The 25198-nt window shown below is 32.3% G+C and overlaps 2 protein-coding genes across 3 annotated transcripts; both read right to left on the reverse strand.

Annotated features, from left to right (window-relative positions):
* Positions 1-4287: 4287 nt before the first annotated feature.
* LOC123716668 (monocarboxylate transporter 2-like) lies at positions 4288-11837 on the reverse strand. 2 transcript variants are annotated; one of them, XM_045672512.1, is made up of 9 exons: positions 11723-11837; positions 11292-11384; positions 11072-11177; positions 10565-10835; positions 7582-7784; positions 6806-7025; positions 6067-6236; positions 5771-5933; positions 4288-5137 (listed from the first exon to the last, which is right to left on the reverse strand). In XM_045672512.1, the coding sequence occupies exons 3-9, from the start codon at positions 11156-11158 to the stop codon at positions 4803-4805; spliced, it is 1449 nt and encodes a 482-aa protein (XP_045528468.1). In that variant the 5' UTR covers positions 11159-11177; positions 11292-11384; positions 11723-11837; the 3' UTR covers positions 4288-4802. The 2 variants fall into 2 exon arrangements, with proteins under 2 accessions (XP_045528468.1, XP_045528469.1); XM_045672513.1 differs by lacking the exon at positions 11292-11384.
* Positions 11838-14453: 2616 nt separating this feature from the next.
* Positions 14454-23459, reverse strand: LOC123716681 (monocarboxylate transporter 12-B-like). The gene is made up of 8 exons (XM_045672529.1): positions 23376-23459; positions 18336-18487; positions 17784-18054; positions 17419-17621; positions 16996-17242; positions 16457-16623; positions 15907-16072; positions 14454-15014 (listed from the first exon to the last, which is right to left on the reverse strand). The coding sequence occupies exons 2-8, from the start codon at positions 18441-18443 to the stop codon at positions 14671-14673; spliced, it is 1506 nt and encodes a 501-aa protein (XP_045528485.1). The 5' UTR covers positions 18444-18487; positions 23376-23459; the 3' UTR covers positions 14454-14670.
* Between the last annotated feature and the right edge of the window lie 1739 nt (positions 23460-25198).

Below are 25198 nucleotides of genomic sequence, written 5' to 3' on the forward strand. Positions count from 1 at the left end.
TGGTACAACCTCGTGGTAGGCGTTGACCACTCAGGAATGACGCTACGCTGCAGTTCTGCAGTGCTGCCATTTGACGTTGCGAAGTACTCGTCACCTAATTAAATGAACTAAAATTGTACTGCAAATATTCATAAATTCACTTTACTTGTCCATAAAGACTCCATTAGCGAAATAGAAACAATAATACAAGAATCTTAAAACATTACTTGAAGGAAAATCTATTTCTGAGAATATAACCTTTACAAAGATATCTTATAAACAATTTACATTGTGTTAGTAGAGATTTCTATGAAGTAGAAATTTAAAGTGAAATTTCTAATAGAAACTTTTGTTATTAAATAAGTTTAGTTTTTAGGTAATTTAGTAGACTTTTTCATAACTAACATAAGGCGAGTGAATATTTAACCGATATTTTTTAAGATCGGATATAATACGATTATTAGATATATCTGGCCCTTACCCCGCACTCGTCTTTAATTGATATTACTTATTTGGAATAGATGTGGCAGCGTAGGCAAACTGCGTATTCTTAATACATCTTTTTTTCTACAGTGCTGAGTGTTTTAGGTTTATTTTCGTTAAAGCATTTCAAATAACCATTCTTTAAAAAATAATATTTCTCGAAATATTGCGTTTATTTTTATGTATCACTTAGTTTGTTAAATTAAAGCTTAATTGTATATTTCATATTTAGCATATGTTAGGATTAAAATGTAATAAGTCGAATCTTCAAATATATATTTTTTTTATTTAGTTCGATTATTGCTGCAAAAATGCGTTCGCACAAAATTTATACATTGATAGATGTCGCTAAAGAGGTTGGTAAGTTAGATAGAAGGGTTATGTATATTCACCGCAATAATGGCGAACTTTTCGGATCATGTGACGACTGTTTAAGTCGTACAAAAAAATCTATGTCGTAAATGAAGCAATCTTAGTGGTGGCACCTTCCTTGGTAATTCCGTAGTATAACATCAACTTACTATTGGAGGTAAAAGACATTTTTAGAAATCGTTTAAATTTAATAAATAATAAAATGAATTTTGTACTAGGACATTAAAAATACTTCAGTTGTAAAAGACACGGTTAAAAACGTATATTTTCGATATTTATTTATCATTTTCGTTTTTCGTACGACGAGACAGTTAAATAAATACATTCGTTTATGTAAACACAGTAATCGCATATTTATTGAAAAAAGGCACGTAGCGGAAATTGAATTTGTAGTCGAAGGTTGATCTTATAGGTTTTGGATATTTTGGCCACGAGAACAGAGATTACTTATATAGCTCTTACTTTCCTTAGGATCTCTAAATGAAGATGCTATTCAGGGCGTAGTAATACAAATAATAAAGAAATCTAGCGTTTGTAAATAGCTTGGTTCAACAATATTGTATTGATTATAATGACACAGAACATCTATAAACAAAATAGACTTTAGAACAAACACATTTTTTAATTATAATTATTGTACTCTATAGTACGTTACAGAGACTGGTGCGATTCTTGTTAACAAACGTAAAAAATTTAACGTATCAATTATCTTTCTGCGATTGGGGTTACGTAACACGTGTATTATTTTTACATCAAAATCAGTCCCAGACGAAGTATATATAAATATTCCAAAAATATATATATAGATTAATGATAATGTACGAGTTATGTTACTTTATAATGTTTTTATAAAACCATGGTTTAGACAGATTACTCCTAATAACACTTCATTTTTTCTATATCGGAGGCTATTGCGTTGCTATAAGATTTTATTTAATACAATATTGTTTGCTATGTATTAGCAAAGATAAAATTCTAAAGTATCAAAAATAATATTTCAATACGAATTATATTAAGATAAATATTTTATCGGACAAGGGAATTACTGTATTTATCCATTCAAAATATTATTCTTGTTCTTGAAGTTATTGACTTATCTCTTCATATTAAAACTTGTGTAATTTTGTTTAAATTTTGTGCATTGACTTTCCATGTAACACCTATTCAGTAAGATATTTTCGGGTGATTTATACTTGCGAGATGCGACGCTCACGGTGCACAGAATTGCATGCATACTATTTGCTTTAGTTATAAATATATTTTATGAAACTACTAAGTCCACATAAAAGTAATGTTAAATATTATTCAAATTTTAGCTTCAACGTGTTCTTTCACATATCAGAAATATTTATTAATTAAGTTAATAGATTTATTTTATCTACCTTGATGATTCAATATAATTTATAACTTGATTATTCGTTTGCAAGAAGATAATTTTCCATATCAATAATCATAACCAAATATCGAAATTTGTTTAATACGTTTAACTTATTATATTGCTATAACCTGTTTTTTTTTCTTCAAATTATTTCATAAATGAAAACAGCCAGTGTCATTCAAGTTGAATGTATTGGATTATATTATTTGAAATCCGTACAATGCCAGTTTATTTATGATAAGCATCTCAATAATCATATAGAAAAGGTATTTTTAAATTATGTTGCAACGTTAAAGTAATAAAATCCCAGAACACGAAGAAATACTCATGTGGAGAATAATCCGTACTTGCAATATACGGAAGCGCCCTACAGATTTACAAGTTGCACGTTGCAATGAATACTCTGCGGGCTAAATTAAACCAAAATAATAATGTCCCTCTCTGAATATTTCAGCGTGTGTTCTCATTGTTTCTTTACTTTTTTATGCCTGTATTTGTTGTCCCTTGGCGAACCCCGAATATTAAATTACACTACTTTGTATACTCGTTTAACTGTGAAATTAGTTTTTATTTATTGTGTATAAAAAAAGAACGTGTGTAGACTGGAAACACTAGTGCTATAATATTAAAGACCTTAATTATTGTCAAAATGCAAATTAATTTTTCTAACATCCGAAACTGTAATGGTATTATAACAAAAAATGTCAATTTTTTTTCTTTATGATAGGAGTCTGCGTGATATTTGAAAACAATAACATGGTGATTTTTTTAGCGTAGTCGACCCTCAACAGGCTAAAATAGGTATCATAGGGCAGAAGTAGCCATTTATGACCGACCGGTATAGTTAGACTGTACTATAGTTTAACTAAGTGCCTATTTTAATCATAATAATGACTATCTAACATGTATGAATTAAAATCCGTAGAGGTGGTTTGAATTGTCTGGTTCAAAAACTCAATATTAAAATAATGAATTAACATTTTAAAGCGACTGTTTTTATATATTTTTTTCAAATTTGTTCAACCTATACAAAACGAAGCGAATGAACGAAGCGAAACCCACCCGCATTGTTTTATAAAATAACATACGTTAAATGTTAATGTAGTTTTTGTTAAAAATCAATCCATTTGTAGAATCCATTGTCCTACCAACAATAAGACCGACGACTATAGAGGCTTACTAAACACCCACTTATTCAGTTTACGCAGCTGTCGTTATTTGAAGGACGATAATGCTTATTCACTGGCGACTTTGACTTACAATGTAATTTTCACTGGATCTTTGTAGTATTTGCAAAGCGTTTTCGAAGGGCTCCCCACTACATCCTCTAACGCTTCCGGTGTGTGGCTCTCCGACCTGCATGAATCAGAATACAGCAGATAGTAACTCACACCTAAGCTACTTACTACCTCCCTTATTATATTAGCAAAATATATTTTAAAAATAAGAGCTTGTTAGTGTTACAGGCTGTAATCCCTAATGGCTGATGAAACCGGCGCAACAGCTATGACTAGTCATCAAATAATTTTTCCATTCATCATAGATGAAGCGAGCAATTTACATGTATCCTACGAACTATGACTGTCCCGAGAGATGTTGAATTAAACATGAGATTTCAAAACTGATCGGTCAGTTAAGCTTGGTATAATAGTCGCATTTTTGGAAGCTTAATTAGAATCTACATAAAGTTAGAGACTGTTCAGTAGTAGTTCTTTACAATTATGCAAAAGAATATTACATAGAATATTACACTTTCTCCGACTTAACTTTAATCTTTTTAAAATATTTATAGATTTTTTTTTAGTGCAAGACATCAAAATTAATACAATGTAGTTTATGGTTTTGTTCTCTATAATCTCATTTTAAGAAAATTGCTTGAGATAATTTGGTGTAACTCAATGAATACAAAGTTAGTCATTAGAATTAAATGTAAAACACACGGTAGGATTTATAATCATATTTCGTCAAATCAAATACAACTAGCATTATATATATCGCGCACAAATGTATCAAAAGTTTTGTTCGCTGAGTAAGTAATGTAATTTTCACCGACAAAAAATAATGCAACAGTATAATGAGGTTTCATTAATCTTTTTATTTTAAATTTTACAAACTTCTTGCTACTTATAGTAGTGCGTATAAGGACGTAATATATACACTCACATAAAAAGCTGAACAATTGCGTATAGATTCTCACTATTATAAAATAGAATTAATATAACGTTACTCGATTATATTTTTTATCTTCGCATCGCATCATTTCACATATCTATATTGACGACGATACAAAGCGTTTTTAAGTACTTTTACCCGCTTAAAAACAAATAGTGGCGCGGCTGTTAGGGTATTTCACTAATAAATCTTTGGACCTTTTATATAAAAACAAAACGTACTTCATTCTTGAAACCCACCCATGCACTCGAAGGCCCTGGTGTCGCAACAGTCCATGACTTTAACTATATTATAACTGACCTGCTAGCTTATTTCTCCCACGTTCGACAAAAATAATACTCTCCAATAATCTGTCTCACGCATAGATTTCTTAGAAACTTTGATTATTGTAACTAATGTGATTTCTTAACTTGATTATTTAAACATCTTCTGCGATTTCCTTTTTCTTTTTATAATATTGCAGTAACATATCCGGTAGCCATATAATCAAAAATAATATTAATAAGGCATTTTGAGCAGATATACATGCTATATAGTCTTCTGTGTAATCTCTGATCCAACCTAGGAAATACCCTATAGGTGGAGAAATAATGCCCAAGCATAGCATACCAAGTCCGACGGCAGAGGGCACTTGGTCGGCTCTGCAATGCTCAGTTATAGTCAAATTCCTTGCTACGATGACCATGCTCCGTCCGATGCCGTATAGTGCAGACAAAACTAATAAGGATGTCAAATCTGTTTGATATGCTAATACTGAAAAGAAATAGCTTTTATGAAGAATCTCATTTAAATTTATCTATCTCTATCAATGTTATCTTGTTTGATATAAATAATAATATTATTAATACTAGTAAAAAGAATATCGGCGCTAGCGCTTTCTTAATAGGCAAGATCACACAGCCGGGTCGACAGCCGGGTTTGAACCTGCGATCTCAGGACTATAGTCGCACACTGAATCTAATACTGTTTATACATTATTATAAATTATTATCAAACTTAAACTCAAACTAACTTTTTCATATAGGTAAATAAGTACACTTAAGAAGTTAAGAAAAGAAGTTAAATTAATTGTAAATTCACATTTAGTACCAGTTCGCAAGTCAAGGGCGTAGAGCGGGCAAGAACAACTGGCAAGAAACTTTCCGCCACTCTTTTTAATCGCCAAGTATTGAGTCATACAAATTCTTTGAATTTGAGTCATGCAAATCAATCCCAAAGATTAGGATCATTTTAATATTCGTCAAAAATAGTGTTATTATTATTATATCGTTAATTGTTCAATATTTATTTATATTTACTTCAGCCAAAAATATTGACCACTAAAAGAAAATATATTATCTACTTACATAAATACGCCTTTATAATGAATTAACTGGATTAACTTACTCTGCCTGGTTATAATTATCCAAATGGACGTTAAAAACAGCGTCAATCGAGCTGTCAATTTTAATCTAACTTGGACTTGTGGTACAATAAGCCTTCCAAAAATGTCAGCTAATGCCACAGCGGACATACATGTAGCCGTTTCATTTCTGCTCATACCTATATTCTGTAAAAACATAATATCAGCAGACGTTGATTAATTCGTTCTCAAAATTAAATAATATAAAAAAATAATTTTCTATTTTATATAATTTTTTGAACTTATAGTTTCTTTGGTAAAATAATCAATAAACACTAACCAGTAAGAAAAATGGGAACAACATGCTGAAATTCTGAATCGAAATGTACGTTAAGCCTATTCCTATAATAACATTAATGAAACGAGGACTTGATAATAGGGATATGTCAAATAATTCGTAAATTCTTTCCAATGCAGTTTTCTTTAGTTTCGTAGATTCATTTAAGGATCCTGTAAAGTCAAATAATATTAAAAATGAAGAATTACCTGAAATAGAAAGCAAGTCATACTAAATTTTAAACAAATGTGTTGTGTTAATCGATTGTGTTTCATAATGTATTGATTTCTATAGTGTGTTTCGGAGTATATTTAGATAAATTTTCTAAATAATTGTTGGGCATGTATATAGATTAACTTCTTTACCTTTTTTTGATATTTATCTTTTGTTAATTATTATGTACAATGTTTGGTGACACAATAAATGAATATGAATATGCAATAATTTAAGTTAAACTCTAAATAGATAATTAAATTAACCGAAGACTTTTATATTTAACTACTATAGTAGGAGATAAAAAATCGAACTAATATGTATAATCTATCGATAAAGATCATCGGAATCTTAATCTTACTCAGTCACTGTTCTGTAAAACCTGTCAATATATATATATATATATATAGATAAGCTTGACAAGTTTTATATATATATGTGTGAATATCTAATTTATTATTCTGATTAACAAGTACAGAATACAAGTTTATACATTCAAATTACTCTAACTTAGAAATGTTGAAAATACCTTTTTTGAAATCATCAGAAATACCATTTACAGATATTTTTTCAAGTAATTGCGATTTACATTCATTATTTCTATCTTTAGTAAACATTATTGCTGGTTTATCGTCCTTTATATCTTTTTGAGATTTATTAATTTCGATTCTTTCTTCTTCAATAACAACCATCTCTTTTATTTTTTTCATATGCCATTCAACTGGTTGCATTAACATTGTTCCACAAACCTAAATTAAGTACAAAATACACTATTAAAAGCATGTACTTTTACGGCAAAGAAAATGTGAGGAAACCGGCCCAGGAAACTACTTATTAAATAAAAATTATCAAAAAAGCTGAAATGAAAATCTGAGGTCAAGACAATGTTTTAGCACCATACTGGTAACTTTTATAATGCTTAATATGTATGTATTTGGTTCTCTCTTCATATTAGTTAGGGTTTTTTGTTTTAATACCAAAATACTAGTTTGTCCTATAACTTGATCATAAAAACTTAATAAATCAAACATTTGTTGATTCTTTCAGGCAATAAATAAAAATTAAACTTATTGGTGCTATGTTCACCAAGATATGTAAATTCAAAATTGAAATTATTATCATATTAATCGTAAACTTTCTAGCTCTAAATCACCGAAAAATACTTACTCTATAACGCCTTTGTGTTTAACAAGTACTACATTTAAACAAAACGTTTTCGCTGACTACGATTGTTAAAAATTTCTCGGAACGAAGTTACACAGATAATTATTTCGTATCTATTTTGGAGATTTTAATAATACCTACTCCATGTAAACACAGTGCAGAAAGAAACCAACATGCGCCTCTGAAGCCAAATTTATCCAAAGAATATTCCACTACGTGTGGCATTAAAGCTTGTCCAATCCCAGTGCCTGTCATTGCAATGCCCACTGCAATACTCTTTTTCAATTTGAAGTAGCTGTTAATGGCTACGAACGATGCATTTTGTATGAATCCTAATCCTACGCCTGAAATTTTTGAGACAATTTAGGAGTTTGACGCTTTATAGAGGTGAATTTTCATGGATTTAACTTGATTTTCCCCCGAGTTCCTAAAATGTATTACTCATTTAATTATCTAATTTCCAAAGGTACGAAACTATGTGTCTTAATTTAGGGTGAAATCCTAAAAGCCACTACTCGACCAACACGACCAACCTGTATTCAAAGTCATTTATTTGAAAAATGAATAGAAAATCTGTTTAAATTTTTGCACCTACTACCTACACAAAAAGCACGGAAATATAACATAACAAATTTTACTTGTATCTCGGACTGAGTTGCACTACTTCTGCAAAAATTTAATCCCATTAAGACTTCTTTTACCCATATGCATTAACAACAGATTCCAACGAATTGACTTTATATTATAATAATTAATCAAAAATAATGATGTCCTTAACGATATCAAACTTTCAACACATCATAGACTACTAAGAGCAACCCTTATTTTCTTTATCAAACCTTAAAAGAGTAGAAAACACTTTAAAACTTCTTCAAAACTCCTATATATACATTAATAAACATGTCTCCAATATATGCAGGAAAGCAACAAGCATTTACAATCAATTAGCAAGGGCGGCAAGAATTGACTGGGGTTTGCATCGAGATGTAATTCATATTATTTATACAGCAGTCATCGAACCCATAATCCTATATGCAGCAGCAGTCTGGGCACCAGCCACTGAAAAGCTAGGAATCAGAAAGCAATTAAATTCAGCACAACGAGGCATCGCACTGAAGCTCTGCAGAGCTTACCGAACCGTATCACTGAACTCCAGCTTGATCCTCGCCGGACTATAGCCCCTAGATTATTTCAGTCTGAATTGGAAGTTGATCTAGAGCAAAGAGAATCGTGGATGCGTATTCCTCATCCCTCCAAAGAACCTGATATCAAATATATGGCATATAGAGAACAGGAACCTCCTGGGATAGAGGCACCAGCAGAAAAAATATATAAGGACGGAAGTAAAGTAGACGAATTGGTCGGAGCCAGTGTTTCCTTATGGAAAAATGGCGACGAATTTGAGACTTATAGACTGAAACTATCTTCAGGTTGTTCCGTGTATCAAGCAGAACTGGTGGCTATTCTTAAAGCAACTCAAATCCTTTGTCACCCAGAAGCCACCTACGGCGTATATAGTGACTCCCGATGTGCACTCGAAAGCATTGCGGAGGGTCGCTCTTTCAATCCCCTTGTAGTTAAAATCCGTAAAAGAACATAAATAAAGCGCGTATCATCAGCAAAAAAATTGATCTTCTTTGGGTTAAAGCGCATGCGGGCGTGGAGGGGAATGAAAGAGCAGACCAACTGGCAAAGGAAGCTGCGCATCTAGAAGAGGTGCTCGTGTACAATAGATTCCCCATATCGCATTTGAAGGACTGTCTACGTGGAAACACGATATAAAAATGGAATCACAGATATCGAAACGCCGAAACCGCTGCAATAACTAAGTTATTCTTTCCAAACGTTATTTCGGCCTTTTCGATAATTAAACAAATAAAACCAACGCGCTTGATTACCCAGATGTTGACAGGTCACGGTGGATTCTTGTCGTATCTTTGCAGGTTCAGGGTTAGACAAAGTGCTGCCTGTCCTTGTAGCAATACAGCTGAAGAGACGGTGTTGCCTGTTCTGACCGACTGTCCAATGTATGCATACGACAGGTATAACACTGAACAAGCTATGGGCATGGAGGTGACAGAGGCGAGTTTGAGGGAAATAATGTTCAACATTAGGTTAAAAGGCATCTTTCTGGGATTTGCTGTAAAAGCCATAAAAAAAGTTGTTAATAGAAATAGATAGTAGTATTTAATCATCCAGGTTAGGAATACCATACATAAGCTATTAAATACCTTCGACGACTACATAGTCGGGGAATTATCTAGAATTTTTATTAATAAAAAAACAAAGTAACAAATGCAACAAAAGATGTCATACATCAGGCAACAACTTTCTATCAAGAAAGGAAAGGAAAAGGGTAATTAAGTAAATGCGGATGTCAAAAATACATATTATCCTACCAACACACAAATAATCAATCCTATTGCTGGATGGGAAATATACCAACAGTTGAAACAGTTAAACTCAGATGAAAGTCCCTGCACAAGCAACGTCAAACTAATATCCAGAGGAAATGTAATAAACATAGAGAAAGGAGTCAGATGACATAGTAACATTGACAAATATATTGACAAACAGGTTTAAATTACCCATCAGTATCATGGAAAAAAGTATAGGTAATGTCCTCACCTTGGCAAACAATTGTTATTATATAAATCAAATAATGAGGATGAACTTGAAAGATGGACTAACACAACGTGGCGGAAGTTCTGGTACTTCAAAGAGGAGGAAAAAGACATTACTCAATGAATTAAAAATAGTCAAAAACTAGGTGTCAGCTCACCTACAGACTTGATGGAAACAGATAAAGACCTGCCTATTGGCAAAGATAGAGACAGCTGAAAAGGGTTGGAGGAGGCCTTTCCCCAAGAGCAGGGTCAATATCCACAGGCAACTAACATATTACTACTAAAATTTTCTATAATTAGATACTAACAACACTACTCACAACATTTGAAATGAAAATTTAGTATAAAGATTTCTTTATTAAAGATTTTAAAAGGCTTCATTATTAATAATTTGAGGTAGTTTGTAAGTGGAGTTTTATTGTTATTTTAACAAAATTTCCATGAAGTAACATTGTGCATTTTTTATTTATACTCATAAATTCTCACAATTAACTTACCAAAAACAACTCCATAACTCAAACTCAGGTGGACTATGTTTGTCGAAAATGAACTCAAAAATATCCCAGTTGCACATATAAGTGATCCGGTGACACAAACGAATCTTGGTGATTTCAGTTTCACCAAAACCCCCACAAATGGTCCACCGAAGTTTATTACGCAAAGCATTACACTCATAACCATTGCTGCTCCTGTTGTTCGATGACCCATTTCTTTTAATTTGTCGCCATATAATAAACTGAATTGTGAGAACATTGCCTGGTTGAAAACCTATAAATATTTAAAATTAAAATTTTCTTATTGATAGGCACTGCATTGCCAATAATTAATTGTAATAAACATTACAAAAATACATAAAAATAATAAAATCAAGCCGTTATTCATAAAAACAAAACAATGTTTTTAATTAAATTATGCTGTCTATACATATATTTTTTTAAAACTTTAACCTAATAAACATTACACCATATTATATTTACAACATATGAACTAGTTCATTAACCTACATTAGTAACAGCACTGCCAAATAATACAATCCATCCCCAGCCTCCATCGGGTGGTACCAGTTTTGTTATGGTCTTCGTTTTAGACATTTTGACTTTTATTTTGGATCTAAAAAAAATTATTTAAAGCTTGTTAAAGATTCTATTATTAATATCACGTGCAAGAAATTACGTAATGTGTAGTAGAATAAAATAAATTAGTAAATTGTAGTAAAAATCTTACCCAAATAACCACACAATTCACATTTAGTACACTATATTATAGATGTTATATAATATTTTCGATACTCTATTCAAACATCCATACGACACGTGTCTGCGACAATATATGAAATTAATTTGATTTGGAACCTTTAGAATTAATTAAGCGTTATCTAAATGCTAATGTTTAAATATATGTATTAAATACAACATTTTCGTACAAAAAATTGTACAACAATATTATACAAGTTCAAAGTTTTTGACAGATCCCCTTTTCTTATCAGACTTTGAATCCTGTCTTATCAGCTTTCTTTTCATGAGTATTTTTAAAGGGTACTTTTGCTGGATCTAATTTATATTTATCACTTTACAACTAGTGAATCATCATAACCATTGCACTTAAGTAGGCTGCGAAAGATGGTGGCGATTTTAATTTAAATTTACTCAACTTACAATTGGGAAAACGCGTTCAAAAATTTGTGTTATTGTTAGATCATGTTTCATAATAACTAACTTTCATTAAAACACTTCAACTGTCGTGGATTATTTAAGCAACACTGTTTAATGGTTAAAAAATCATACGAATAATAATCTCTATGTACGGATAAATATCTGTTTTGATAAAAAGCTAAGTTCCTTATCAAAGGTCAGGTGGCTAAACCAAAATATTTTTAAACGGCGCCAGTTCTCAAGATATACTTGTAGATTGTTTCTAAAGCCCAGAAAAAATACTAAATTATTATTATTTGATCGGATTGAACATGAAGAATTACAAGAATTTTGAGTAATAGTAGTAATTTACCATATGTTTCGGATAAAATTGAAGTCATTAGTTATCAAGGTTCTTTAAGTAATCTATAATTTATAAAAAGCAGTGGTGCTTTAAAGCGTGAACAGATGAAATAAATACTTCCGTTTATAATCGATTTTAGTATGTCAATTATTTTAAAATATACTCAATTGTCCTTTACATTTTTTAAATACTGGGTAAAATCTTTCACAGAATTTTTGGGCTGCTTTTCTCAGAACAGTGTGAATTTATACTTATAAAGGATTTGTTAAAATTAAAAAGTATATTAATAAAAATAGATTTATATTTTGACAAAACATTTACTCCATGTAAAAAACGATATCGTTTTGTTAAATTCATACAAAAAATGCAGTAAAAATGTGTTAAATTTCATCTTCTTCTTCTTCTTTTAGTGCCTCTCCATTACTGGAGGTTGACCGTCAGTCTCTCGAAGAGTGTCTCTCTGTGCCAAATGCAGCAACTCTCCGCAGTCGCAATACCCGTCCACTATCACACACATTGCGAAGCCATGATTTCTTCCTTCTATCACCACGCTGTTTATCCTTCGTACTCATAGATCATCGCTCAACACGAACTTCATGAACTCATAGACGAGGCTGTCAGTATTGTCTGCATAGCGAATGTTGTTGATGTTCCTTCCTCTAACTTTCACACCAACCTTTGACCCCTCAATGGCTTCCGATATAGTTGCTTCGGATATTAATCACTATTTATTACTTCTGCTTAGAGCGTTTTGCATTAAAATTTTATTAACAAAGATTTCAAAGGCACCCTTATAGTTCATCTTTATTTGACCCATTCTCTGACTAATTGGTGGTCGTTATCGAGAGCTGACACAGTTGTTCTTGATATTGCTGCTTTAAGTTTCATGAACATAATTGTTTTGCTAACATTGTTTTGACCAATTATTATATTTATGTTACGGAAATAGAACTAGTCGTCAAGTAATTTTCTTTTTAAGAATTTAATCGTCTTCGTTTAAAGATTGTCTAAATTTTATTGATTTGCATAATTGGTTTAGTTTGATATATAAATCAATTGCGTTTTGTTTTTGCAAACGTAATGGAATTGTTTTTGTGAAATTGAATGTGTTCCCGTTACTAATATATTAGGTCCTTACATATGAAATTGGCGTTTTGAATGGGAGGAACAAAAAGTCGAATATTTTTAAATATAATATATTTAATTAATCAAAGTAAGAACCATTGTTTTCTCTGCACTTTTGCCATCTCATAGGTAGTTCATTGATCCCTTTACTAAAAAAACCAGTCGGACGGGCATCAATAAAATCTGTGAAGGCGATTTGGACTGCCCCATCAGAGTTAAATTTTTTCCCTTGCAAGAAGTTGTCCGAATTTCGAAAAAAATGGTAATCTGTTGGAGCAAGGTCTGGGGAGTACGGAGGATGTCTTAGACATTCCAATTGAAGCTCTTCTAATTTGGTAGCCGTCTGTTGTGCAGTGTGTGGTCTAGCGTTGTCGTGAAGTAGCAGTGGCGTGGAGCGATTGACCAGCCTAGGTTTTTTAGCCGCTAGCTTTTCCATCATGGTTTGCAATTGCGGAATGAACAATACCGGCACTAGTCCACCAAACGCTTACAAGTAACTTTTTTGGGGTTAATTTTCACTTAGGGCAGGATTTGGCTGGCTGGCCAGGATCCAACTATTGCGCTGAGCGCTTCCGATGATTCGGTTTAAAAACCTTCATTATTGTGCCGGTTCAGTAATGTAACGCAGCAGTCGACGCGCGTTTGCCGGTTTGCTTCAGTCAATTCATGAGGTACTCACCTTTCAAGCTTTTTAATCTTCCCAATTTGCTTCAAGTGAATTAAAACAGTTTTATCACTAACACCGCAGCCTGTAGCTAACTCGGACGTGGTTTGCGATGGATCCGCTTCCACAATAGCCTTCAATACTTCATTATCAACTTGGGTCTCAGGCCGTCCACGGGGCTTGTTCTGCAGGTCGAAATTTCCAGAACGAAAACGTTGGAACCAAAAACGAACTGTGTTTTCTTTTGCAGCATGACCGCCATACACATCATTCACCCTACGAGTCGTTTCCGCAGCACTAGTGCCACGGCGGAACTCGTAGTCGTAAATAATGCGATACTTTAAGTTTTCCATTTTGTAAAATGAGTGACGCAAACAGAAAAAAACAAATGAATGACGGTCATCGTAGCACAAAAACATGAGTAAATAGCTGTACAAATTTGAATTTGAAATTCCTAACCAAAGAGGAGGTATTTGAGGCCAATACGACAAAACCCCAATTTCATAAGGACATAATATTTACTTACCATGTGTCTGATAATAGGATCATTTACTGAAATATTATTGTGCTCATAGGTTTAGTATAAATAAAACTTTATTGGAAACAATTAATTATAATTTATTAGAATAGGTATCTAGAGGTAAATGGAATACTTAAGTTATAGTCTCTCTTCGCATAAAACATTCTCAGTCTCTATATAAATGCTCACTGGTTCACGTAGAACAAAATATCACAGCCACCGTGTTCTATGGAATTATCTCTATCAGATTATGCAAAATCTTGGCTATAATAATATCACAAGTTCGTGTGTCTTAGTCTTTACGTCATTTCGGTTTCTTCTACTTTCTCTTTTTTCTTTTGAAAGTACTGATGCAACATATCAGGTATCCACATTATTAGGAATATTATCAGTATTGAGTTTTGCGCACTGATACAGGCAATATAATCTCCTGTAAAGTCTCGGACCCATCCTAGGAAATATCCAATGGGTGGCGTTAGCAATCCCATACTCAACATCCCAAGACCTACAGCTGAAGCAACTTGCTCCACCTGGCATTGTTCAGAAATAGTAATATTCCTGGCCACAATTACCATACTCCGTCCGATACCATACATTGAGGATAATACCAGTATAACATACATATCCGTTTGGTACGCCAGGACTGGAAAAAAATAATCGAATAATGATTAGATTTCGTAATCGCAAATGTGGCAACAGTATTCCTTGAAATCTAATCTAGTTTATAGTTGTTATTTCAGTTTTTATGAGCGAATATTAATTGCGGTAATTTCTATGGTCAATTAATACTATTTATAAATATATAAAATAGGCGAAGGCTTTATTTATTTAATGATTTAGTTTTAAAAGATTCGTTATTTTTATCAACAGATATAGACGGATGTACAAATTGCATATATTATTAATAACTTATGCCAGTTAGTTTCTTAAATAACTTTATGCCATTGAGTCTTTTTTTATTTACCACATATATGTCTACATTATAAACTTTTCACTGAAAGCAAATGCGATTTACGATTATTGTTTTCATTTCGCGAAACTAGTTTTATATTTTAAAACAAAAATGCATTTGTCCGCTCATATCGTAAAATATCATTCAATTTCAGTAAAGAGATCATTTTACTAGTTTAAACCTTTTTCACATATAACTAACTACTCGCTGAAAACCAATGGAAATATTATTTTATTCGATCATATATCTTGCTTCTTGTGCTTATATCATGACATGATCAGGTGTTTCGTTGTAAGCACATTAAAGATATCGTTTGGCCTTTCCTTGAAAATACTTTGTCATATAATCGATTTTTATCTAAACATTACCATCATTTAAAAAGATAAATAGTTATTGTTTGTGATAACGGATTATTTTAGTTATGTATTAATTTTTAGAAAATTTGTTGTTCAACTCTATATTTCCTTATACCATATTTATTTCACACTCAATCAAACCCAGGAACATTGTGCGTACATAATAACTTCATCAGGTTATAATAATATAATATATTAATGTGTGAGAAGCAATGCAATTTACTTACTCTGTCTCACAATAAATATCCAAATGCAGGTTATTATCAATGTCATTCGTGCTGAAATGTTAAATTTAGCCTGAAGCTGCGGTATAGAAAGTCTTCCAATAATATCTGCGAACGCTACGGCCGACATACAATTGGCAGTTTCTTGTTTATTCATACCTGCTGCATTCTGTAATATAGGTAAATACAGTCAGGTGAGATGTAAAACAAAAGACGCTGTCACGTTTCTTTTGTTTGTTATTGGTTGATATTTAAGACATAATTACAGTCCAATCACAAACAAGCACTAATCAGTATCATTTTCTCCAATCATCCTATAAAGTAAGCTGCTTTTAATATCTGAATAGGTCATTAATAGCTATAAGACATTTACAATATGTATTGTAAGTGATATACTCTATATATCACGTTTTAATAAATGATTAGATATTAAAACATTGTAGAGTTTTAAGTCAAAATTACAAATTATTTATTACGCTACCAAAATAGCACTATTGCGCTTGGTTTTAAAAGTAAAAATATAAGACTTTCAATATACGAGAGTAAAATATACCTGTAAGAATAATGGATACAACATGCTGAAGTTTTGTAATGAAATAGATGTTAAAGCGGTTCCAATAATAATGTTCAAGAAACGTGGATCTTTCAAAAGAGATATATCAAATAATTCATAGATTTTTCTTAAACCGCTTTTCGTGTTCTGTGGGCTTTTACTGGTTCCTGCAATTTAATATTACGTCAAAGATTAATTCAATTTCTATAATAAAAGGAAGGTAAAACATTTTGCTCAACTTTTTAAAACTATAATCTGATCTGTTCAAAAATGTATATTAAAAATCTTTGATTAAAAACTTAAAACACATATTTACGAATAACGATATTTCGTTAAGAGAATAGAAACAAAAGAAAAATCGTCCCTATCCTCATCACAGGGTGTTGCGTTTGACGTATAACAATCAAAAAGTTAAAGCGTCGCTTTTTGATTCAGTTAAATTCTAGGCCCGCTAGAATTTGAGGATCCTTACCAAATACATAAATAAACAGGCATAAATAGCTGTTTAACAATTAAGACTATATTAAACAGTTACTTACCATTAAGATGGACATTTGATTTACTATCTCCTAATGATTTTAGAGACTTTTGACTATAAAAATCAGGAACTAGCTTATGTTTGCCGTCATCATTTAAAATCGGCAAAGTAGCGCGTCGCGTTGTAGTATATAATTCGTCTTTTTTTTTACTTTCCTCCAATAAATTCACCTTTTCATCAACCACTACTTCCTCTTCAATCTTTTTCATATGCCATTCAACCGGTTGAATTAGTAACGTACCACAAATCTATAAATAATATCAATTATTAATTACACGGTTACCGCTCTGTTAGACAGTCAGAAACTGGTCAAGCGTATCAGTTTCTGATTGTCAAACAGAATGCCGTGATTTATGTCTCGTTTTGTATGTGATCACAATCTAACACTTTATCAGAAGAGAGTGAAACATGCTATGATAATCACCCCGTGTAAACTCATTGCCGAGAGCAGCAAACATGCACCTCTAAATCCGTAGCAATCTAACAGATATCGGACTACATGAGGCATGAGAGTCTGACCAATCCCCGTTCCAGTCATAGCGATGCCAACTGCAATACTCTTTTTCAATTTAAAGTAACTATTTATAGCTACGAAGGACGCATTTTGTATAAAACCCAATCCAGCGCCTGTAAAATAAATATTAATTATTAATCTCAGAACGTTGAGGCATTCTATGCATTTAACGCATATTGCTCTATTAAAATACGTATAAATCAATCATTTTAATATACTAGTATCCTGTTTTTTTTAAGTTTATGAGACGGTCCATAAACGAACCAAAAACTTACCCAAAAGTATCCCATAAGTGATAACAAGGTGAATAATATTAGTAGAAAATCCACTTAAGAAAATTCCAACAGTGCAAATCATAGATCCCGTAACGCATACAAATCTGGGTGAAGTTAGCTTAACTAGGACTCCGGCGAATGGTCCACTACAGTTACTTACACATAACATAGTATTCATTACTATAGCAGCCCCAGCTGTCCTATGTCCCATTGCCTCTAATGCATCCCCATACAACAAACTGAATAGGGACAACATAGACTGGTTGAAAATCTAAAATGGATAATGATATGACTAGTAAATGTAAATAACAATGACGAATGTTCATTAAATTGCAGAGACAATTGAAATTTTGTCAACTTTGTTTTAAAAGCACAAAATTTTAGTTAGGTAAATAAAAACAGGTCGAAGCCTTGTTATGACAGGGATCGCTTATAAATCATAAAAAGATAATTCGTAACTAAGTTCAATAAAATAAATGCAGCCCAAGAGGAAATTAGAATTTAAAAGAAAGGTTAAGTTGCACAATCAATAATTTAATAAAAACCTCTTACATTTGAAAGACCAGTACCAAGTAATATCATCCAGCCCCAGCCCCCATCAGGTGGCACTAATGTTACTATCTTCTCAGTTTTAGTTAAGGAAACTAGGGAATTTTTCATTTTAATAACTTTTCTAAATAAATATTAATTATATTCTTTGTATTCTGAAACAATAATTCTAATTTAGGCTTATATTCCAATTCCTATGACAAGTGCGATACTCATCTACAATGTTTAGAAATAATGGTTTTGCTCCTTTGCTTCCGAAACTTGATAAAATTTTGTTCGTCGTTCTAGAATACGGAATATTAGGGTTTTAAATAAAGGATAGTTTTTAGTATATTACTTAGAAATAACATAAACATAACTTAACATAAGGAACTCCTATAAAACATATTAATATTAATGTAATAAGAAGTATAACTATTAAATAAATACTAAAGAATAATATATGTAGACTTCACTATGTATGTATAGACGTAATTTAAAAACCTATAATTTTAGACGTGTCACTGAGAATAATATAACAATATTATGTAATACGTAATAAAATGATCTTATTAATAGAATGGGTAAGCAAAGTAGGTCATGATGCGTAGTGCTTTGTAACATTTCTTTTTTCAAGCCAAAACAATTTATTTAGCCGGAAATAGAACTCTGGATTACCAATCTTCGTTATAATCCTCGTTCTGTAGCTAAAGTAAGCTGTGTAGACAACAACATTGTGCTAAACATTATGAATTTACATTGCGGACATAAACGAAATGTTTGCAGACAAAAATATGCTATATATAAATGTAGTTTTAAATATATATATTTAATATAATAAATATATTTATTAAAAGTATAAATATCCAACCAGAGAAATCGTTTTTCACATACAATGATACACGTCAATTGAGTCATCACGTTTTCAATTTGAAAAATCAGGTCATCAATCATCACGATTATTTACGTAGTCTTTAGAAAAATGAGTTTTGCTTTAAACTTAATTACAAACAGTTAAAATATAATGATTGCAAATATATTAGGAGAATAATGATTAGAGTGAATTCATATGAGGTCGATATTCTCATCGAATTGATTTTTAGTTAATTATACCATCACCAAATAATCACGTATAATATTCACTGTAAACAATTAAAGAAAGTATATTACATTCATATACATAAAAAATCTTTCATTTAAATGATGGTTATTTTAGCAATGACGTGATAAAAAATCAAGTGTTATTGTCATAATAATATGCTGTTTACAATGTCCAGTTATCAAAAATGACTGATTGTTTATTGAAAACTGTAGTACTATTCCATTGAAAGTATTTTTCTTACTCGAGTGTACTAAATCGTAATAGAGATGATGCGAAAAAATATAATTTCATTTGATTGTTAGTTATATTTGGGGAGTATGGGGAGAACTTTGGAAACCAAAAATCCGGGGGGAATCGTTGATATTTAAAAAAAACTATATTAAAAAAGACATGATCATCGCCAATATTTTTTTCAGTTACCACGCTTATTGCATACTTGGACTGTTTCAATGGGCAACATACACATACTCAAACAACTATTAAATCACACTTATGACACAGGTGACCAGCCAACCGAGTGGTTAAGATATATAACTTAAGATCTAATTTTATTAGCTCCTTGTAAATGAAAACTGCTAATCTATCTGGATAAACGTTGGAACAAGTGCAGCAATACAGATATTTGGGAACTTGAGTTAAAAACAAGTGAAATCCTAATCAGGAAATTACGACTCAAATTGAAATTGCCTTGAAGATCTTTCAACAAAATAGAGAATGTTTTGTGTTGTCGTCACTTGACCATTAAACTCTGAGACCGTGTTCTCCTTTCTTACATTTGGCCAATTATTCTGTACGGCTGTTAAGCTTTGACAGTAAAAGATAATACCCGCCTGCCCTTATAAGCATTTGAGATGTGGTGTTTTCGCCGCATGCTTTTTATTGGCTGGATCCAGAAGTTCTCTAACGAGAAAGTTCTTATTCGACTTGGAATGTCGTAAAAACTTATGCATAACATCAAACAACGGAATGTTTCATTCCTAGGCACGCTTCACGTCTTCAACTATCGTCCAATAGCTATAACCCCCTTGTTCTCCAAAATAATGGAATCCATTATTAATGGCCAGCTCTTGAGGTATCTAGAGGGCCACCAGCTAATTAGCGATTATCAGTACGGCTTTCGTCGTGGTCGTTCGGCTGGTGACCTTCTAGTATACCTTACACATAGATGGGCAGAGGCAATTGAGTCCAAGGGGGAGGCGCTAGCGGTTAGTTTGGACATAGCGAAAGTCTTCGATCGGGTGTGGCACAGAGCACTGCTCTCGAAGCTTCCAGCCTACGGGCTTCCCGAGAAATTATGCGACTGGATCTCCAGCTTTCTGGCCGATCGGAGCATCAAGGTCGTCGTCGACGGAGCATGTTCCGACCTTAAACCCGTGAATCCCACAAGGCTGTGTTCTATCCCCGACCCTGTTTCTTCTGCATATCAATGCAACTTAGCAACATTCATTGCTATGCGGACGACAGCACTGGGGATACTTTTTACACTGGCCGGGCAGGTATTTCTCGGGCAGTTGTCGATGAGTACCGGAACAAACTTGTGTCTGAAGTCGAAACTCTACTACGTGGAGTCTCGGACTGGGGTAGACTAAACCTAGTCCAATTTAACCCCAAGAATACACAAGTTTGCGCGTTTTCCGCGAAAAAAATACCCTTTGTCGCTACTCCTCTTTTCGAAAACACTCTTCTTGAAGCCACAGCCAGCATCGGAATACTTGGCGTTGACATATCGAACGACGTTCAGTTTCGCCGTCATTTGGAGGGAAAGGCTAAATTAGCCTCCAAAAAGCTTGGTGTGCTCAGCAAGGCGAGACGGTACTTCACTCCGGGCCACCGCTTGCAACTCTATAAAGCGCAAATACGGCCCCACATGGAATACTGTTCTCACCTCTGGGCGGGGGCTCCCCAGTACCAGCTCGTTCCACTTGACCGTATCCAACGAAGAGCGGTTCGAATCGTCGATGACCAATCCCTCTCCGAGCGGCTCGATCCTTTGGCGTTGCGTAGAGATGTGGGGTCACTCTGCATCTTCTACCGCATTTACCATGGAGAGTGTTCAGAGGAGTTGTTCGGATTAATACCTGCAGCTGAGTTTCATCATCGGACGTCGAAGCAGAATACAAAATTCCACCCGTATCACCTCGACGTCCGCCGTTCCACGACTGAGCGTTTTTCAAGGCAATTTTTGCCGCGCACCACCGCTATGTGGAACCAGCTGCCCACTGAAGTATTTCCGAACCAATTCGACTTAGGGTCCTTCAAGAAAAGAGCGTACAAATTCTTAAAAGGCCGGCAACGCACTCGCGAGCCCTCTGGCATTGAGAGTGTCCATGGGCGGCGGTATCACTTAACATCAGGTGAGCCTCCTGCCCGTTTGCCCCCTATTTTATAAAAAAAAAAACCAAATAAACAGCCAACCTCCAGGAATAGAGAAGCTCCAAAAGGAGAAGAAACAATATGTGAAACAGTTTATCTTTCACAGTCAAGCGATAATTAAATTTATAATTTAAAAGGTAAATTTCAAATTAATTACACGCATGTTATATAATTAGTTGTATGCTGTACTAGTACTGATTTTATTTTCTATGCCCCTAACCGTTGTTATAATCTTGAAGTGGTAAGATTATCATTTATCTTGAATATTACATGTTCGTATCCAGCTTATCATTCCATTATAAAAAAATACTAAGTAAAGTGGTTGTCAAATAATGTTTTGTCACGTTTATTTATTTGTAAAGATACAAAACTATTGAATTAGCGTTTGAATAACACTTGATTTTATTATCAAATGCACCCGTTGCATGTATTATTTGGGACAGTTAAAATCTTCAAAAACATACATACTGTATTCAAAACGCGCTAATTATTATCACTCTTTTTTATTATTTATTAAGAAATATATATTATATGAATATACGTGAGTCACTGAGGCGATAAGTACAGCTACTGTACAGGTACTGAACCGGGAAACAAGATGATGCAACGCGGACTATACTTGTATGACGTATGTTATTTGTTATATTTTAGTAACTTTAGTGATAATTTTTTATTTTTAACGCGTCACAAAAGTTTATCATATATTTTTATGATAGTTTTGTTGATATTTTTAATTTCTATTGGGTAGGACTAACTTCGTGCTTAAAGGTTAATGAGAGTAAAACAAATATAAGAAAATACCGATACGGTATAGTCAAGCAATATAGCAAACAGTCGAATAATATAGATATAGGATAATTAAAAAAATATGACGGGCGGTAATTAACATTGTTGTTAACCAACAACTGCATACTAAAGAACTATTGATTATTTCAAATACAGCATGGAAATAATGAAATTTGGTTAATATTTAAATGATTGGAGAGAGAAATTTAAGTACCTAAGTCGAAATTTTTTGACTTTTGTATGTCTTTTAAACATTGATTACTCTAAGTTTAGTTTTTATACGCTTGATTAACAATAGATTATTATAATTTGATTTAGCCTCGATTTTTATCGATAAAGATAAAAACAGTGACCCAATTTGTACAGATTTGTTCTTTTGCCTTATTTTTGACCGACAAAAATATTAATATTGATTATCTTAATTTAAGAAAATATCAAATAATGATTATTATTATACTACTAAATATAAGTTTGATTTTGGTAGTTGATTAAATGCGAAAATTCTATTGATTTCAGGTGCAACATGTTTTGAGTTATATGATATTAAAATCTGATCATCTGTGACAAAAACAATCGATATTTAATGATTGCCAAGATTGTGCTGTCCCCCAAACGGCCCGACACACATACTTACATATAGTTTTGGTGTTTTATTTTATTTAACTAAAGTAGTATAACAAAGACTACATGTAGGAAAATAATATACACAAGCCGGCGTCGTAACAAAACCATTCACGGAAGTCGATCAATAAATGCAATCGATGAATACGATAAATAAAACATGATTAACATCAACATCTTACCAACTTTTCATTAAGGAAAATTTTCACCTTACACGTACACTAATACACTTTGTTTGAGGCAACCGTCTGATGCGAAATTCAAAGCATCAATGAGTATTTGACACTGTATCGGAACAATTCGTAACATTATCTATGCGTAGACACATGTCATGAAAATTATACGTCATTGATTTATCGTGTTATTAGTAATCACAGGCGAGGATGTTCCATTCCGATGAGTTGACTGTTAAGCTTTTCAAGGGTAAGAGCCACTTGGTTGAATAGAATTTGATAAATTACTTTTTGTAATAAAATTATCCAATAAATAGTAAAAATATTGACATAAAGTACTGTTTTTGAGAATAATGTAAGCATGTAATGAAAAATAAAACTTTTAATTTATAACTAGATTTTTGATAAACATTCTTCTATTTTAACATTTTTAACAAAAATTATAGAATATGTCATTATGTACAGTTTAATTAAATTGAATTAATATATTCGTGAAATTATTAATAATCTTTAAGTTACGCACGTCAATATTAATGTAACAGTTGATTTTACTTAGAGATTTTCGAGTTAAGGTACTATAACATTTGCGTTTCAATATGTATATAGAAAAACCAAATTGTAATACGAAATATAATTGTACAAAAATTTTCTAGTTACTTAAGGAAATCTATACATTGTCCGTGGGATACAAAATCAAAAAACTTTCATTTAGTATAGACGGTGTATGAGTCTTATGAAAATATATTGTAAAGATTTTGTTCATATATCACTTCAACTGTTCTTACAGCGGTCAAATAGGTCTGACGTCATTTCACGGAATTGAGTCATCTCGGTTCTTTACTCTACTCTTGGTAATTGATTTTATTCACAATCCTATAAGAAAACTAATGTTACATAACCTTGAAACTACGTTAGTTTACTTAATAGATTTAAATAATTGAATAACTAATATAAACTTTAGTCAATTGTGTTATGTATTTAATTTTGTAATTTTAATTCATTGTTAAATTACAATAAGAGGAAGTTTGCAATACTGTACGAAATAGTGGTGTATACCTTAAATGCCGGCAACACACTTGCGAGTCTTCTGGAAATGTGAGAATGCAGTATCACTTAACATATATATATACATATTGTGTATATTATGTGTTTATGACATTATCGTATTGGCATAATCTGTAAGGATAATGTATGTATTTCTGTAATAAATAAATAAATATCAGATGAGCCTCCTGCCCATTTGCTCCCCCACCTTTGACATAAAAGAATAAGTTACTGTTGTACATCAAATGGCATTTACGCATAAAGGTAATACAATGTACTTATGAACGTCAATAAAAACAATTAAATGGTTCTTAATTTTGTCGCTAACACTTAGTGCTCTATTTTTATAAGGTTGTTAACAGAAACACACCATCGAATCAAATATAATGACTGCTTAGTAGTGATGCAACATTTTGAAAAAGTAGCAAATTTTTTTGCAAATTACTTTTTGTTCTTATCCTATATAACATTAAAAACCATGTTCCAATTTAAAATGATTAAACTGTAAATAATAATAACAACGTTTTCTTTTCAGCAAGTCGCGTGCTAACGATGGGCATGGACAATAAAAAAAATATCGGTTTCTATAAAATGATTCAATTGATAATTTATGATTCTCAAGTAAATAGTGATATATATTTAGGTGAATTTAAGCAGATAAAATTCATAGTTTTGCAGTTTGTTGTTGTATTGCATTTTTACGAATTATTAATATTATTAGAGATTCTTTTAGGAAATTTGCTTATGACGGACAGCAAGATAAAATCTTTATTTAATTTTTAAATACA

The sequence above is a fragment of the Pieris brassicae genome, chromosome 11, assembly GCF_905147105.1.
Source record: "Pieris brassicae chromosome 11, ilPieBrab1.1, whole genome shotgun sequence".
NCBI classification, from domain to species: Eukaryota; Metazoa; Arthropoda; class Insecta; order Lepidoptera; family Pieridae; genus Pieris; species Pieris brassicae.